At 35.6% G+C, this 14,579-nt stretch overlaps 1 protein-coding gene across 1 annotated transcript in view; it reads left to right on the forward strand.

Annotated features, from left to right (window-relative positions):
• Positions 1–1,994: 1,994 nt before the first annotated feature.
• Positions 1,995–14,579, forward strand: part of sema3e (sema domain, immunoglobulin domain (Ig), short basic domain, secreted, (semaphorin) 3E) — a 69,102-nt gene continuing 56,517 nt past the window's right edge. Inside the window, exon 1 of the mRNA XM_006633560.3 lies at positions 1,995–2,658. Coding sequence (XP_006633623.3) covers positions 2,547–2,658 — 112 coding nt within the window. The 5' untranslated portion in view covers positions 1,995–2,546. The remainder of the gene's footprint in view (positions 2,659–14,579) is intronic.

Raw genomic sequence — 14,579 nt, forward strand, 5'->3', positions numbered from 1 at the left:
AGAAGCAGAATCATCAAGTGGCAAAAAAAAATGAAATTGGTTGGACTTTTTTGCTACAAGCAAAAAAGAGTACTTGGGCCAATGAGGGCAAAGGGGCAGGGGTTTGAGCCATTGTAGCCACCCAGCTCTGTACATCCCTGACTGAGAGGGTTCTTAGAAGTGACTGACATATATATGGTTCAGGTAAAACACCATTAATATATTATTTTTGATTCTTTATTTCTAAAACAAATAATTAACTTTCACACCCACTGAGGTAAAATGTGAAAGTATATAAGATGAGGAGCATCATCTTGGTCTTGGTTCCCTGACACACAAATCACATTTAGTGTCTACTTTTAGTGTCTAATTTTTAATGGATATACATTTTTCATGCAGCTGAGACATGATCATTTCTTTTTACTGTTTAATAACCAAAGAAGGGTCTTCCACAGAATATCAAAATACTACAGTACAACGACATACTGTAAAGAACAATAATTCTCCTAATGGCAAATTAAGGAAAGCTATACAGCCAATGAACAATCAAAGAAAGCATTCCTTTAATGTAAAGCAACTGTGCAGTAAATTACACCATACGAAATCTCCCATTATAAAGCAACCACGTATCGATACCAATCAGTGGATATCATAACAGGCTCACATCCCACTTGTGAGGAGCCTGACCCCTCTGAATGCCATATTTCAGCATTGGCTAAGCCAGCAGCCATATCACCCTGCAACTCACAACTGGCAACCCACTGAAGCTAAGCAGGTGTGAGCCTGGTCAGTACCTGGATGAGAGACCTCCTGGGAAAAACTAAGGTTGCTGCTGGAAGAGGTGTTAGTGGGGCCAGCAGGGGGTGCTCACCCTGCTGTCCATGTGGGTCCTAATGCCCCAGTATAGGACACTATACTGTAAACAGGCGCCGTCCTTAGGATGAGACATAAAACCGAGGTCCTGACTCTCTGGTCATTAAAAATCCATGGGCATTTCTCGAAAAGAGTAGGGGTATAACCTTGGCATCCTGTCCAAATTTCCCATTGGCCCTTACCAATCATGGCCTCCTAATAATCCCCCTCTATGAATTGGCTACATTATTCGGCTCTCCTCCCCACTGATAGCTGATGTGTGGTGAGTGTTCTGGCGCACTATGGCTGCCGTCGCATCATGCAGGTGGATCCTGCACATTGGTGGTGGTGGAGGGGAGTCCCCACCCTCCTTTTTTTGTGTGGAGTGTCCTTTGAGTGGAGTGTCCAGAAAAGCGCTATATAAGTGTAAGCAATTATTATTCTTATAATAACTGCAGATGATAATATAAGTACACAAATTAAAAATTCATTATTATCCAAACTACAGTAACAGCTGCATCTATTATAAGATGTCTTCACTCTACTGATCAAATTATTATTTTATTAGTATCATCATTCTTCATTTTGTGGACAATAACCACTATTTACTGCATCATTTTTCTAGACAGTGACAAAAAGTCCTAGTATTTGAAGAACTATACTCCAATTTCCAGTTAGTATTAAAATTTGTATTGAGGTATTTTTGCAGAGACTTGGAAGAAGCCATTTCTGGCCTCTAATATTAAACAATAAAATACATAATGGTATATTTAAACTAATGTTTAACAATGTTTAACTGTTTTAAATCCTATTAGTTTGGCATTTTTTTAATTAAATCATTTCAGATGATTGAAGCCCACACATCTACTGTATTATTGAACGAGGATATCTAGCACACCAAGATGTGTTGTCACAACATATTACACAACTTCAGATACTCTTCACAAACACAGAACACATTCTGGTGGAGAGCTGCTAAAAAAACAAAGTGCTCTGTTAAAATCACTGTAGTGAAAAAAAAAAACCTTGGCTGCACTCCCTACTAACACCAGGGGATCTGGAAGCTCAGAAGAAAAAAGGGAGGATCACTGAGCGGCACGTGGAGTAGAAGTATTTCTTAAAGCAGATCTGCCTTCAATTCCCAGTGAACTTGAGCAGCAGGGACGACTGCATCCCAGCTGGTTGGAACAGTGGGATCCGAGGCACAGAGGGACAAGGAGGAGGGCGGCTGCTTTCTTCTAATTATTAGAGGTGAAAGGTGAATGAAAGCTTGCTGTAAGGCAAGTCAAAGTAAAAAAACTGGCATTAACTAACTGACAAATATACAAAAAGAACAGGAGGAGCTTTGGATTTTTTTTTATAGAAGCATCAGAAGAAACTGAAACAAGAAACAAGGGCTGTTCTACAGTATTTGGAAAGAAATCCTCACACTTTCTGGAAGCAAAAAACAGCAATTCAATCAGATTGAAAAGCTGGAGTAGTATTTCCAAAGATTTTTTTTGTGTGTGTGCTTTGTTTTTAAGTGATGAAAAAAAGAAAGTCACCTCAGCATTACACAAATTATTAATATTTTAAAATATTACGACTTTTGTTTTTTTTACCATTTTAAGTTAAAGAGCTCACATTGAGCTTTACATGCTAGGCGGAGCTCTGTTACAAAATAAATCCGTTAAAAATTAAAAGGGACATAATTTGGTACAAGTTGCAGCCACAGCATGACTGTAGCTGAGAAGAGGTTCATTCTGGTGCTGGTGCATCTTTGGATCCTGTCGAGTGCAGCACTGGCAACAAGAAACAGCCATCCAAGATTAAAACTGTCTCACAAAGGTAGGTGAAGAAATCAGGTGTGATTTATATCGCTCAGAGCACAATCCAAATACCCCAAGCCTTTTTGTGTGCTGAGACATAAAAAATAAAATGTAGGTGCACAAAATTCAGCAACAACAGTACTTGTAATTGTTGTGTTTATAGAATTCCACATTTAAAGACCTATTTGTTTCAGTCTTTATATTACCTTGATGAGCTATAGATAATATACTCTCTTTCTGCCTGACTAATTGTTATGGCCTGTCTGCCAATGTAAAATAGAGCATTGAAAATTGACAAATTAAAGAACATATGACATAAGATGAAAGCTTAATTTGTAAACTGTGTGCTATTTCTATATTCTTTCGCTATGCTTTATCAATTTGAGATAAGAATTCTGAATTATGTTTTGCATTTTATTTTTTTGTTCCTTTTTTTGCTTAAGCAAGTCAATATGTGTGTGGTAAACCAAAAGAAACCAATACGTTTTCTGTAATCTGTCATTATCAGACACATATACCTTTGATAATACCACACTCAAAACCATCACTGCACAACCACAGCTTATTGGTCAAAGGAACTGAAATAATCCTCAGTGGTTCCGTGTTGATTGTAAAAGAAGATATTTTTCACATTTTCTTGTCTTTTGTATCATAATGTTTCATAATTTATTTAGGATTCAACTTCTCTAAAGTTCTTCCTTAATAAATAGATGATAGTAAATCTAAAACTGGTTTTCACTTTACTTATTTGTTCCTTTAATCAGATGATAACATTGACTCACACACAAAATAGGAAATAAAGAATATACAGTAGTAAGTTTTTATTTCATCAAATAGGTTTACTCAGTAGAAGCATTTTGTTGAGCATTTTTTTGTATTTCCAAAACCTAGCAAGTCTCACTGCTGTAAAATAAAAGTTATTATGGCACTGGATAGAAAATCAAGTACAGTACTTTTACTTTATACCCAAGATATTCTGGCCATGCCACAAATGTGGTTGCATAACTGTAATAAAAAAATCACTGTAATTACTTTTGCAGAAATAGCCTACTATAATGTACATGAGTATAGTCCTAAAAATGCTAAAAAACAGTTTATACAAACTAGCTATTTTGGAATGCAGAGTTGAATAATGTTACAGCAGCTTATCATTACCACATTTAGACAGAAGGCAGAATTTACACATTTAGGACACAACATTTCTTAACATTGGGTGAAAATATCAAACAAATTGATTTGAAGAGAATGTGAAAGGGTAAATTAAAGAAACAGATTAAATATATTTATAAAACAGCGGGAACTATTTGTAACCTGTCAGATCAGGGTAAGTAACCTGTGCATTGCTGCTGCTGCATATCCCGAGAGATGTGCAGATCCCACAGTTATATACAGTTCAAAAATAGCACAGTATAGGGGACAGTACTGTATTAACAACTCCTAAACCATGTATTGAATAAGTTTCAATATAAAATATACTGTATTTGTATAAAACATATGATCTGCTTATGATACTTAATGAAACAGAACATATCCACAACAATATTTTTTCACTTCAACAAAAGTCTACACTTTTCCAAAGTTTTCTGTAAAGATTTACATAATGGTTCCTTTAACCCTAACTCAAGAATATTTTTTTTCTCTTGCTGAGAGTAGGTCTTTGTAATGGTTTGCTTTTAAAACCCAGGGACACTTTCTCTGGCTACTGTACATGTTGTAGCAAGCAGTGAACACTTAGTTTTCATATTGTGCCTTTTGTAAGTTTAAGAGCTTTAGTGAGATAGTGAAAACAATAAACAAAAAAGGTTTAGGTTTCAGATAAAGTCTGGTATGTGAGTTGTCACTGAATCATGAATTCCAGAGAAATTCCTCACAAACTTGATTGCCATGATAATGATTGTCCAGCATTTTGACACAGCACCACACGTTACAGTACATGGTTACTACTGGCAAAATTTATAGACAGAATATATCCTGCAGCAACTGTCTTCAACAGGACAAGAGGACAGAAAATGGAAGTAACAATAGAATAAAACTATGTGTTTAAATATGTGGCTCAACACAACAAAATTACTATATGTGGAATTCTATTTGCTGTCGTCATGAAATAATGAAACTATTTTGGATCTTTACTAGTATTTTCCTTAATTAATTTCATATTATGAAAATAAATAACAGTATGATTTTTTAATTATTTCCTGAGTGCCTTAGGCATAAATGCCTTTATAACAGACACCTAGTGATATTGGAGAAATTGGCAATCTGATACTACCTCAAGCTTTGCAAAATTGTGTTGCCTGATACAGTGGTTCACATGTCTAGACTGACAACCAGAACAGCAACTGTCACTGAGTGAATAAACATTTAAGCCATAAATGTGATCATAGTAATTGTTGTGTGATGCTGACGTATGTAAATTACCCTGATGCATCAATGTTACAAAAGGTATTTTGCAAAAAAAGCTATGCACTTTGTGGCAAAATGATATTATGACTGCGCCTTTGCAATTTACTTAAAATGAGATCATCACAGACATTTAAATACTGTATGTTTAGAGCCTATAATTGCAAAAATAACAACAATTTTCCACATGTGAATCTAGATTTACCATACCCACTCTTAACATTAAAAATCAACGATAAAACATGAAAATAAAGTCAAAACATTACAGACACAAAGTTTCATTTTAATGTCCAGAATATTAATACCATGTCTTTGAAAACATCTTCAAATATACAAAAAGTGCATTTCAAGGTTTTTATCCCAGAACGTTTAAACAGTAATTACTACCTAAAGCATGAGGAACAGGTTTTGGCCCTAGACTTTGCCTTTCTGCAAGCAGATGTTGACATAAACCTTTGATCTCCCTGTCCAAATAACTTGTTTGTTACTTCTGACAGGAGTAAAGGCTTCTAACTGAATGAAACAAGCACTTTGATGTTGATGACCACCTGTTGTCAACATACTCAGTCTTTCAAATAGTCAACTCCTGTTTTCTGAAAATGTATGCGTATTCTGCTGATTTGTTTAATCTGAAAATTTGTTAAATATTTAATTATTATAGAAGAATTGAAATTTCATAACGATTAACTGAAATTCAGAAGCCAGTGCTAAAAAGGAAGGTACTGAAACTGCAATATACAGCACAGTATTATCTAGTATGTACATACTGTAGATAACATGCCATCTTCATGAAAAGCTATTCGCCATGTACTGTCTTTTAATTTGATTTGTTGTTGATGATACTGTTATGATTCGGTACATCAACAAGAAAGGGATATTTCTCTAGACTACACAGTTCCTCTGTGCTTGTACATTGCCTGGTTTATTCACACATGCACAATTAAATCTGTGATCACTAAAGAGGAAATGCTATTTCACCAAAGTGTCCAATTTTGAAGTTTTGTGGAGTGAGGTGCTTGATTATTATCACATCTACATACAGTATTTGTGATGCCCACATAATGCCCACATGCTAACATGGTACCATACAGTTTGCTCCCATACAAATTAAAAATATGTTTCTGGGTATTCTGAAAACCATTACCTCAGTGAATATGGAGGAGAACAGTTATTTTGTTTACTTGGTGGGGATCTTGAATTCCACTCAGTAACTCTGATCTTTTACCACCATTCAGTGAGTGAGCCCCTAAGTCTCTATTTACTTACGTCTAGGCAGTGTGTATTTTAGGTTCCAGTGTGAACCATGACAACTGGATGTAGGCCAGGAGCATTGCTGTCTGTTCTGGGCAGTCTTTAACCTGAACAACACATATAAAACATAAGAGACAAACTATAAGACTCCCTGTCATTTATGCTAAATAAGCAATGATCTTTGTTCATTACTAAAATTCCACTACTCTCCCTACTCACCATTTGTCCTCTAAACCTGTCTAAAACCTATAATATATATCAAGAGATAAGATAATAAGATTATTCATACTCAAGCTAAAATTATCCCTGTATTGTCTCTCTTGCATGTGCGCTATTCTTGTCCATAGAAATCTCATGACAAAATTCTACAAAATGTATGTTATATTATACCACAGCTTTCCCATGGCCTATGTACTCTACAGTATTAAAGTTCAGTGAATGTATCCTACAATTAAAGAAGACCACAGCAAAACTATTGTAAAACCATGGTAAAAGTGAAAGCAGTCATTGGTAAATTTACCAGAGTAAACATTCATAAGGGCAATACTGCCACAACACCATCAACCATTATTCTGCTTCAAAAATGTCTTCATCCAAATTTCCTTTTCATAGATAACAGTTTAAGGTAACTATCATCCTAGAACAAAGTATTTTGGCTTAACCAACACATTTCTAAGATTTAAATCTGATTGAGCACCTGTGGGATCAGAAGATTAAACACTCGTCAAAATGCTCCATCCCAACACATGGCCTTGTCAAGCTATGAATCACTGTCATGCAAGCATGGAGTGCAGTGACCCTAAATCATGCGAAGATTATGAGACATTATTACCAGGCTGATGTTTTCTCACACAATACTTATAGTTTATTCAATTTTCCATGTTTGGAGAGCTGGATTGCCTTGTGCAGTGGTCCATATCTTTAACATCACTCTTGTGAGTCTATTGTATGCAGGATTACTGTCAATAAGCAGTTTTGTCTTTTTATCTGGACAAAAGAACTAAACAAACATGGAAACATCCCAGAATTATTATGAGACATGCATTTAATGGCAGGGATGAAAAGCATTGTGCTATGTATTTAATAAAACTAATTAAATGTATTTTATTTTGTCAAAACTGTTATATGTACCTACAGATTAAGTTTTGTTATTTGTACTGTAAGTACCAGTCATAAAGATTGTTTTATGGTCTTGGAATCTTTCAGAACTTGCATCATTTTTCCAATGGTAATGCATTTCAATTTTAAACCCACTCCAAATGATTGTGAGAATTATCTGACAATCTTAAAAACATCTTGAGACTAAAATGGATTATCATTTATCCAATATTTTCAAGAAAACTAAAATGAAATACTCTTCACATGATGTTAACTTGTAGAGAAAATAAAAAAGGTCATCATGACCTTTGATAATCCAAGGCAATGTTCAAATTAATGTTCTGAAAATCCTCAAAGTGTGTATAACTAAAGGCAATTAATAAAACAAATAAAAATTAGAATGAAAGGGGCATGCATTGAATGCTTTGTGCTAAACAGTATATGATTATGCAGAAGAGGGAGTTGTGAAAAGTGAAAGCTTAATTAAAATAATTATTATAACTTGCCCAGAAGAATCATTATTGAAAGAAAGTACACTTGTTTAAGTCATACGTATAACAATTTATCTGAGAAGTTTGTTTGGGGATTTATTTTCTTCCAGAACATTTTACATTCTGCATACAAATTCTTTACCAGGTGTTCCATGAAATACTTATTGTGACGTTCTGGTTGGAATCTAGTTTTTTATTTTTTTTAATTTATAAGTGTTCTGTTGTTAATGTTTCTGTCCTTAATGACTGTGAATAACTAGATTTTGGCGAATTCAGGATTTTCTATTTGTTACGTATCATTCCATACTTTGTAACAACTGAAAGTCATTCTTGTGAAGTGTGGATACTTTAAAAGATGCAACGATTATAATTTGAATGTGATTTTGAATGTCCATTTTATCTCAAAAGAGTTTTTATTTTCTTTCTCATTTCATCTCTCAGTAGTCATTTATTTGAACAGAATTTAATTGCCTAATCAATGTGCAAAATATTTCATTTAAGAGGATCTGGTTGAGGGGGTGGGGGCAGAATACAGTATTGTAGATATTGATCTGTATTTGATGTCCTTTCTGTAAACTGTATTTTGGTGCCATCTGGTTGCCTGATGGTTAAGATGATCAGGGTGATTAGTTTTCTCTGCCTTTAAAATCTAACAATTCACAGGTTCAATGACAGTTGTTAACCACAGGCAGTCCCAAGGTTTACAGCATTCCTGAAAGGTCAGCTGCCCCACTGCCCCCCTCCCACAACCTTATTGCCTTCCTCATCTTGAAAAGGCTAGTCTCTAGAAGGCAGGCAATATGCTTAACTCAGAACAGCAGCAGACACCATGTCAGGGGGATACCACACTTTGGATATAAGGGAATAATGATTTTAGATACACATTATTTTTAAGAAGCACATAAAGAAACTTTTATTAGGCATAGTCCTGTACCTTTTTTAACATTTGATCACATTTTACATTTACTCTCACACATTTCTAAAAAACAAAATATTCACAAAATATGAATGCCTTTATGATATGGGGACATTTGGAAATCTAACTGACAGAGACATTTCTATAGAATAGCTGAACCTGTCGTGAAAATGGAACTGGTCATCTGCTTTGGAAAATTAAATGAAAATCAAATATTTTCCAAGCAGTAGGGCAGCAAAGCTACAGAAATAACAGTAGTTAAAAACAGTGATAACATTTTAATTGAATGCAGCAGTAACTAATCAGGAGCAGGGAACTTGCAATTGTTAAATGGCAAATATAAAAACAATATGCTGCTGAAAGTAGCACTACAGATGCTTTCAGATATGAAATTTCAGATTCGTAAATATTTTAAAGCTTCTCAAACAATATCTGTGAATGAACCGAGGTTTTGAAATAACATCCAAATGTTTTGATGGGTGAAAAGTCATTATCTTTAACTTGGTCAAATAAACATACTTCACCATGCATATTTTTACAGTAATTTGTAGCTCTTAAAAATTCAATCCAATGCTACTAAGAGCTCTCCTGGGCTATACACTGTGTCTGAGTTACATACTATAAATACAGTTCCAGTTTGTTCACCATAATCATTGGAATTCTTCAAGCAATTCAGCTTCTGGTAACTTTTGTGTTTGACATATACTGTAACTTAGTGGCAGTTTTATAATGCTCTCTATATTTATATAACATGCTGTATATATAATATTTATATTTTATATATAAACAGCAGATTCTTTGAAATAAGACAGTGGCCACAGGAGGAACATATATAAAGATTACATTCAACACATTAAATTACTTAATGTTGCTGTAATATACTATATACTGTCTATAGTCACTCAAGTGAGTTACTTGCTTTAAGCTAAGATAGTTATTTAAACATTTTCAGAGATGTACTTTTTCTTGCCCTCAGACATCAGATATACTCTTCAGAAAAGAAGTAAAAGGGTATTTTTTACATTCTAATAGAACATTCTAGAATACAACAAAAGTAAATGCAGAAAAAAGTGTCATAAAAGGGAAGCTCGCACAAATGAGGAATAGGGGCAAACGTAATAAAAGGTTATTTGAGCAAAGCTTCTAGGTCCCACAGTGGACAGTAGCACATGTGGATTTCATATTTTTTTTATTTATATTGGAATGTTTTGTTAAAGTATATAAAATTTCAAGAAAAATGTTGGTTTGAGCTCCACTTAGCTTCAGGTAAAACTTTCAAGGTTACTGTGTATGTATATGTATACTGTATGTATATGTAATTTTAGACCTGCCTGAGAGGTGATTTTTTATTCTGGCTTGTGGGGCAGAGGATGTGCAATTTGTGATTACAAAGAACAGAGCTCATGTAGGATACTATATAACTATATCAATATAGTTTAGGAGCTACATACAACACATTAACAACTAAAGCATTTGTCTTAAATTAAATACAAATTTGAGATTATGTCTGTTACGGACAAGTTCTGCAATCCGTATCGGGTTTTGTAGTAGACCCTATGCGATGTGATAAGAGCTGGAGGAAACAGGAGGCGTGGTGTGGAAAAACACACAGGGGGTTTAATGATGCACAAAATAACAGTGATAGTCCGTGATACAGGGGGAAACAAAGAGTGACGTCCAAATCCGAGCAGGTCCGAAGGAAGGTCAGGGCACAGTCCAAGAGTCCATTAGCAGTAGATTCATCTTAAGACATGACAAGGTTAAAACCCCCAGGAATGGGGAAAACACAAACAGACAACCAACATGAAGATCCTGGGATAACGGGGCGAGGTCCTCCAGACCCCAGCCTCAGAACACGGGAGGTCTCGGGGATGAGACCTATGACCTCAGGAGACAGACGTAGGGTATCCTGGTGCTAGGGGGGCCTCGTGACTTCTGTACCTTAATGTTGAACCCTGAGCCCTGGAGAAGCTAAGAATAAATAGGGGGAGACACAACAAGGCACACCTGGAACACATATTAACGATCACAGGGAACCATTGACTGGAGTAAAATGGAGCGCCCTCTAGGGGAGGGATGTCAGCCGTAACAATTTCTTGCTTGGCTTGAGAAGACACTATGGCCATGTGGTGTTCTTTCTGCATTAGTAGTGGTGAAGGGTCACTTCATTAAAGAAAGCTTGAAGCTTCCATGTTATTCTTTCCTTGCCCCACCTAAATGATGATCTATCTAGACATCTCCAAGCTCTTTGTTCTCGGTATCACAGGCTGAGGGACCAATAAGCAGTTATGCCACTCCTAGGAGTGATATCCCTTTTATAACTCAGCTAGAAGCTGCAGGCACACCTCCCTCATGTCCAGACAATATCTGCCTCTTGCATACAACTTAAAGATGCTGACATCTTAACCTCACACCACTAGGCTGTATCAAACCCACTGCACTGTCAAAGAATTGGGAATAGACAGGCAGCCCCCATTTATCTCCTCATACAGCAGCGGTGTTCCACTAAGTCTCATCTCTGGCCCTCTGTTTTTCAGCCACAGGTTACTCCTTCACTCTGATATGTAGCTACTGGTTCACGTCTCTCGAATGTGGTTATCCTACTATCACAACAGCATGTATACACCATACTTTAGCACTACCAGCAGCCAGCAACTAGACAGACCCTCCACCACTCTTCATGTAAAGTGTTGGGGCTTCATGTACAGCCTCAAACATGCTCTCTTGTTTTCCAATGAGTTTTACTCAGTCTGGCATAACAAACAGTAGAGAGGTCTTGAAGCCAGACAGGCCTGTTTGGTCAGAATGCCTTTGGAGCTTCAGGCTGTCATTAAGTATTCACGGATGGATCCCCTCCGGGTTCCTAGCTTATAAAGTTACTTCTCTTCCAGAGAAAACTGCAACCTCCTCAGCCTGCTGTCTTCCTGCACACCATTCACTCTAAAGCAACTGTCAGTTTCCTGTTGGATACATGTCTCCAAATCTCACAGAGGCCTCGCCTCGGCCCTTCACGGACCCTGCCCTAGCTGGCATTACAATATCCTAAATCACTTCTTTCAAAGCATGTCCATTTGGGACCTACTGTACATTCAGTTAGAGATATTTCTGGGAGTGTCATTGAATCTTAATATTAAACAAATCACACTTTTCCTGAAAATTCCACAAGTTTTCTTTTTTTATGAAAATTAAGAAAATTTGTATCTATACAAGCTTAGCTGATAACTAATGAAATATCAGGAGATCTTTGGCATCGTCATTTCCAAAATGATCTTTAATAATTTTCTGGAAAGAAGTCACAGATGTACAGTAGTTCACTCTCCCAGCCAACTGTTATTTTCTCAACATGTCAGAAAGGAGCTGTGTTTAATTGAATGAGGTGTAGTGGTGGGAACAGAGTCCTTGCCTGTTAAGAAACCAACATTTTGCAGTAAACTAATGAAATCTTTTACACCGCTAAAGCAGCATGTCTGAATTTCTGTATTACTCCTTAAAAATGTTAAGCTTTGTATAATGTGTCTGAAGATTAAGCAAACCATCTTTCTAACACATCCTAACTTTTTGCACTCATTGCACTGCAGTTCTTTCTATAGTGCTGTAAAGCTAATATACTGCATAATATTCCTTATAGCCTGTGTAAATATGTTAAGTCAAAATCACAAGAATTCAAGTTGACTTGAATGTGAATTAAGATCAATTCATTAAGATTCAAATCATCCGCCTATCAGTGTAGAGAATTCTCTTAATCTGCAGAGTATCTGGAAACCGTGTTACAGTATACAGTGTATACAGCATATACTGTATAAATGTGTATGTAAAGTGCTACAGTTTGCATACTGTCTCTGATCTTACATTTATTATTATATATTATTTATTTACACTGTTGTCCAGAGCAATTTATATTTGTATTCATTTATACAGGCAAGTGTTTTAGTAGGACAGTTTAGATTAAATAAGTTGCACAAGAGTACTACCAGTACTGTCTCAGTGGGGATTTAAACCCACAGCCTTCCAATTACAACTCCAGAACCATAACCACTACTCTACACTACTGGGATGTATGCTACTGCATTTAATGTTTTTCTCCGCTTTTTGTTCTAAATTGCAAAAACATTTTGAGTCTCACCATAACCCAAGGAACTGTGTGTGGTTTTAGTTTTTGTAGTGGTTTCCTTAGCCTATAGCCTAAATAAGACAAAGACTATACAGTATAATGATGTTTTAAAATGGTGTTCAGTCAAGGGCAGCTGAGCTATGTAGATCATCCAGGAGTAAATCCACCAAGGAATGCAATGTTCCCAACTGTAATCTAATTATAGTTTTGTCTAATGCATTTATTTCCATCTTTCTTTTTATGGTCTCAACTTCTTAGGCATTAATACATTTAGACTAGAAAACAAAAAGAAGAAAGAAAGCCAAGAGGGGCAATTCAAGTTGAACATGATTTACAGTGGTTTGTATGTTCCCCCCATGCTCGTGTGGGTTTCTAGGTGCTCTGGTTTCCCCCCACAGTCCAAAGACATACTGGTACAGTAGGTCAATTGACTTCTGGGAACATTGGCCCTGTAATGAGTGTGTGTCTGCATCTTATACTGTATGTCCCATGGTAAACTGCCATCCTGTCCAGGTTTTATTTGTCCAGTATATTTTACTTGTCCAGTTAGTCTCCGACTCCCATGCAACCCTGAATTGGGCAAAAAGGTTAGAAAATGGATGGAAGGGAGGATCAGGAGTGCCTAGTGCCAAAATGAAATCCTTTTTATTTCAATATACTGCAGTAAAAAATAGTTTGTCTTACATATCCTTTGATGAGCCTCACTGAGTACTTAAATGCATTTTTATTGAGCATTTTCTTGGATTATACTACATTCTTGTCAAGTCTCTGTGACCTTCTATTTCAAAATATTCAAATGGCAACACACTAAGATGTACAGTACAGTAGAGAGAAGTGCTGGTCACACTAATCACTTCCGTAGACTAATACCTTGTACATCCTTCAGATGTATTGTAAAAGCAGAAATGACACAAAATAACCATAATTTTAATCGGTGGATGTAAGATTAAATAATTAAATAATAAATTGAACACTATGAAATGAAAATCAAAGAGAAAGTGAGAAAACGAGAAAACAAAATCTTGTAAAAATTGTTTAGCCTTATTATTTCAGTTCAAAGTTCTAGACAGATTTATATTATAACATTCTAACCAGAATTGATTGCACTAAGAATTATTTTAGATAAATGCCAAAAAAAGGTACATTTATAACTGTAAAGACATTCTCAACTGTATTTAATATGTTGACAGGAATTTAAAAAGCTGAATTGTGTCAGTGTATTTGTATATATTTGAAAGTGCATTTGAGATGAGACAAATCGTGATATTTGTTTTTGTTTAGGGAGTTAATAAGACCTCCCTTGTTGCTTTTAAGCTTCTGTTAAGTGACAAGTCTCTGCAGTTCTTCCTTTTCTATTTGCTTTTCTATTTGAATTCAACAACTCTTTCTCATCGAACAGTGAGTTTATAAAGGAAAAGTTTACTTATACTAGCAGAATAGATAAATATCCTAAAGTCTTACAAGCAGAATGAAACATAAGATTAAAGAGTTTATTTGTGTTCTACTAAATCTCTTCTGGCTTTATTCGACACATCTACAGCCAGTAGTTAATTTTAGAAGGTACAATTTTCCATTTGATTTTCAATTCACATACAAAAAAATAAAATATGTTTAATAAATATGTCAAAGCTGGTAGCTGGAAGTTCTATTTTTAGATTACACCAGCTGGGAGA

Source organism: Lepisosteus oculatus, chromosome 7, assembly GCF_040954835.1.
Source record: "Lepisosteus oculatus isolate fLepOcu1 chromosome 7, fLepOcu1.hap2, whole genome shotgun sequence".
NCBI lineage: Eukaryota > Metazoa > Chordata > Actinopteri > Semionotiformes > Lepisosteidae > Lepisosteus > Lepisosteus oculatus.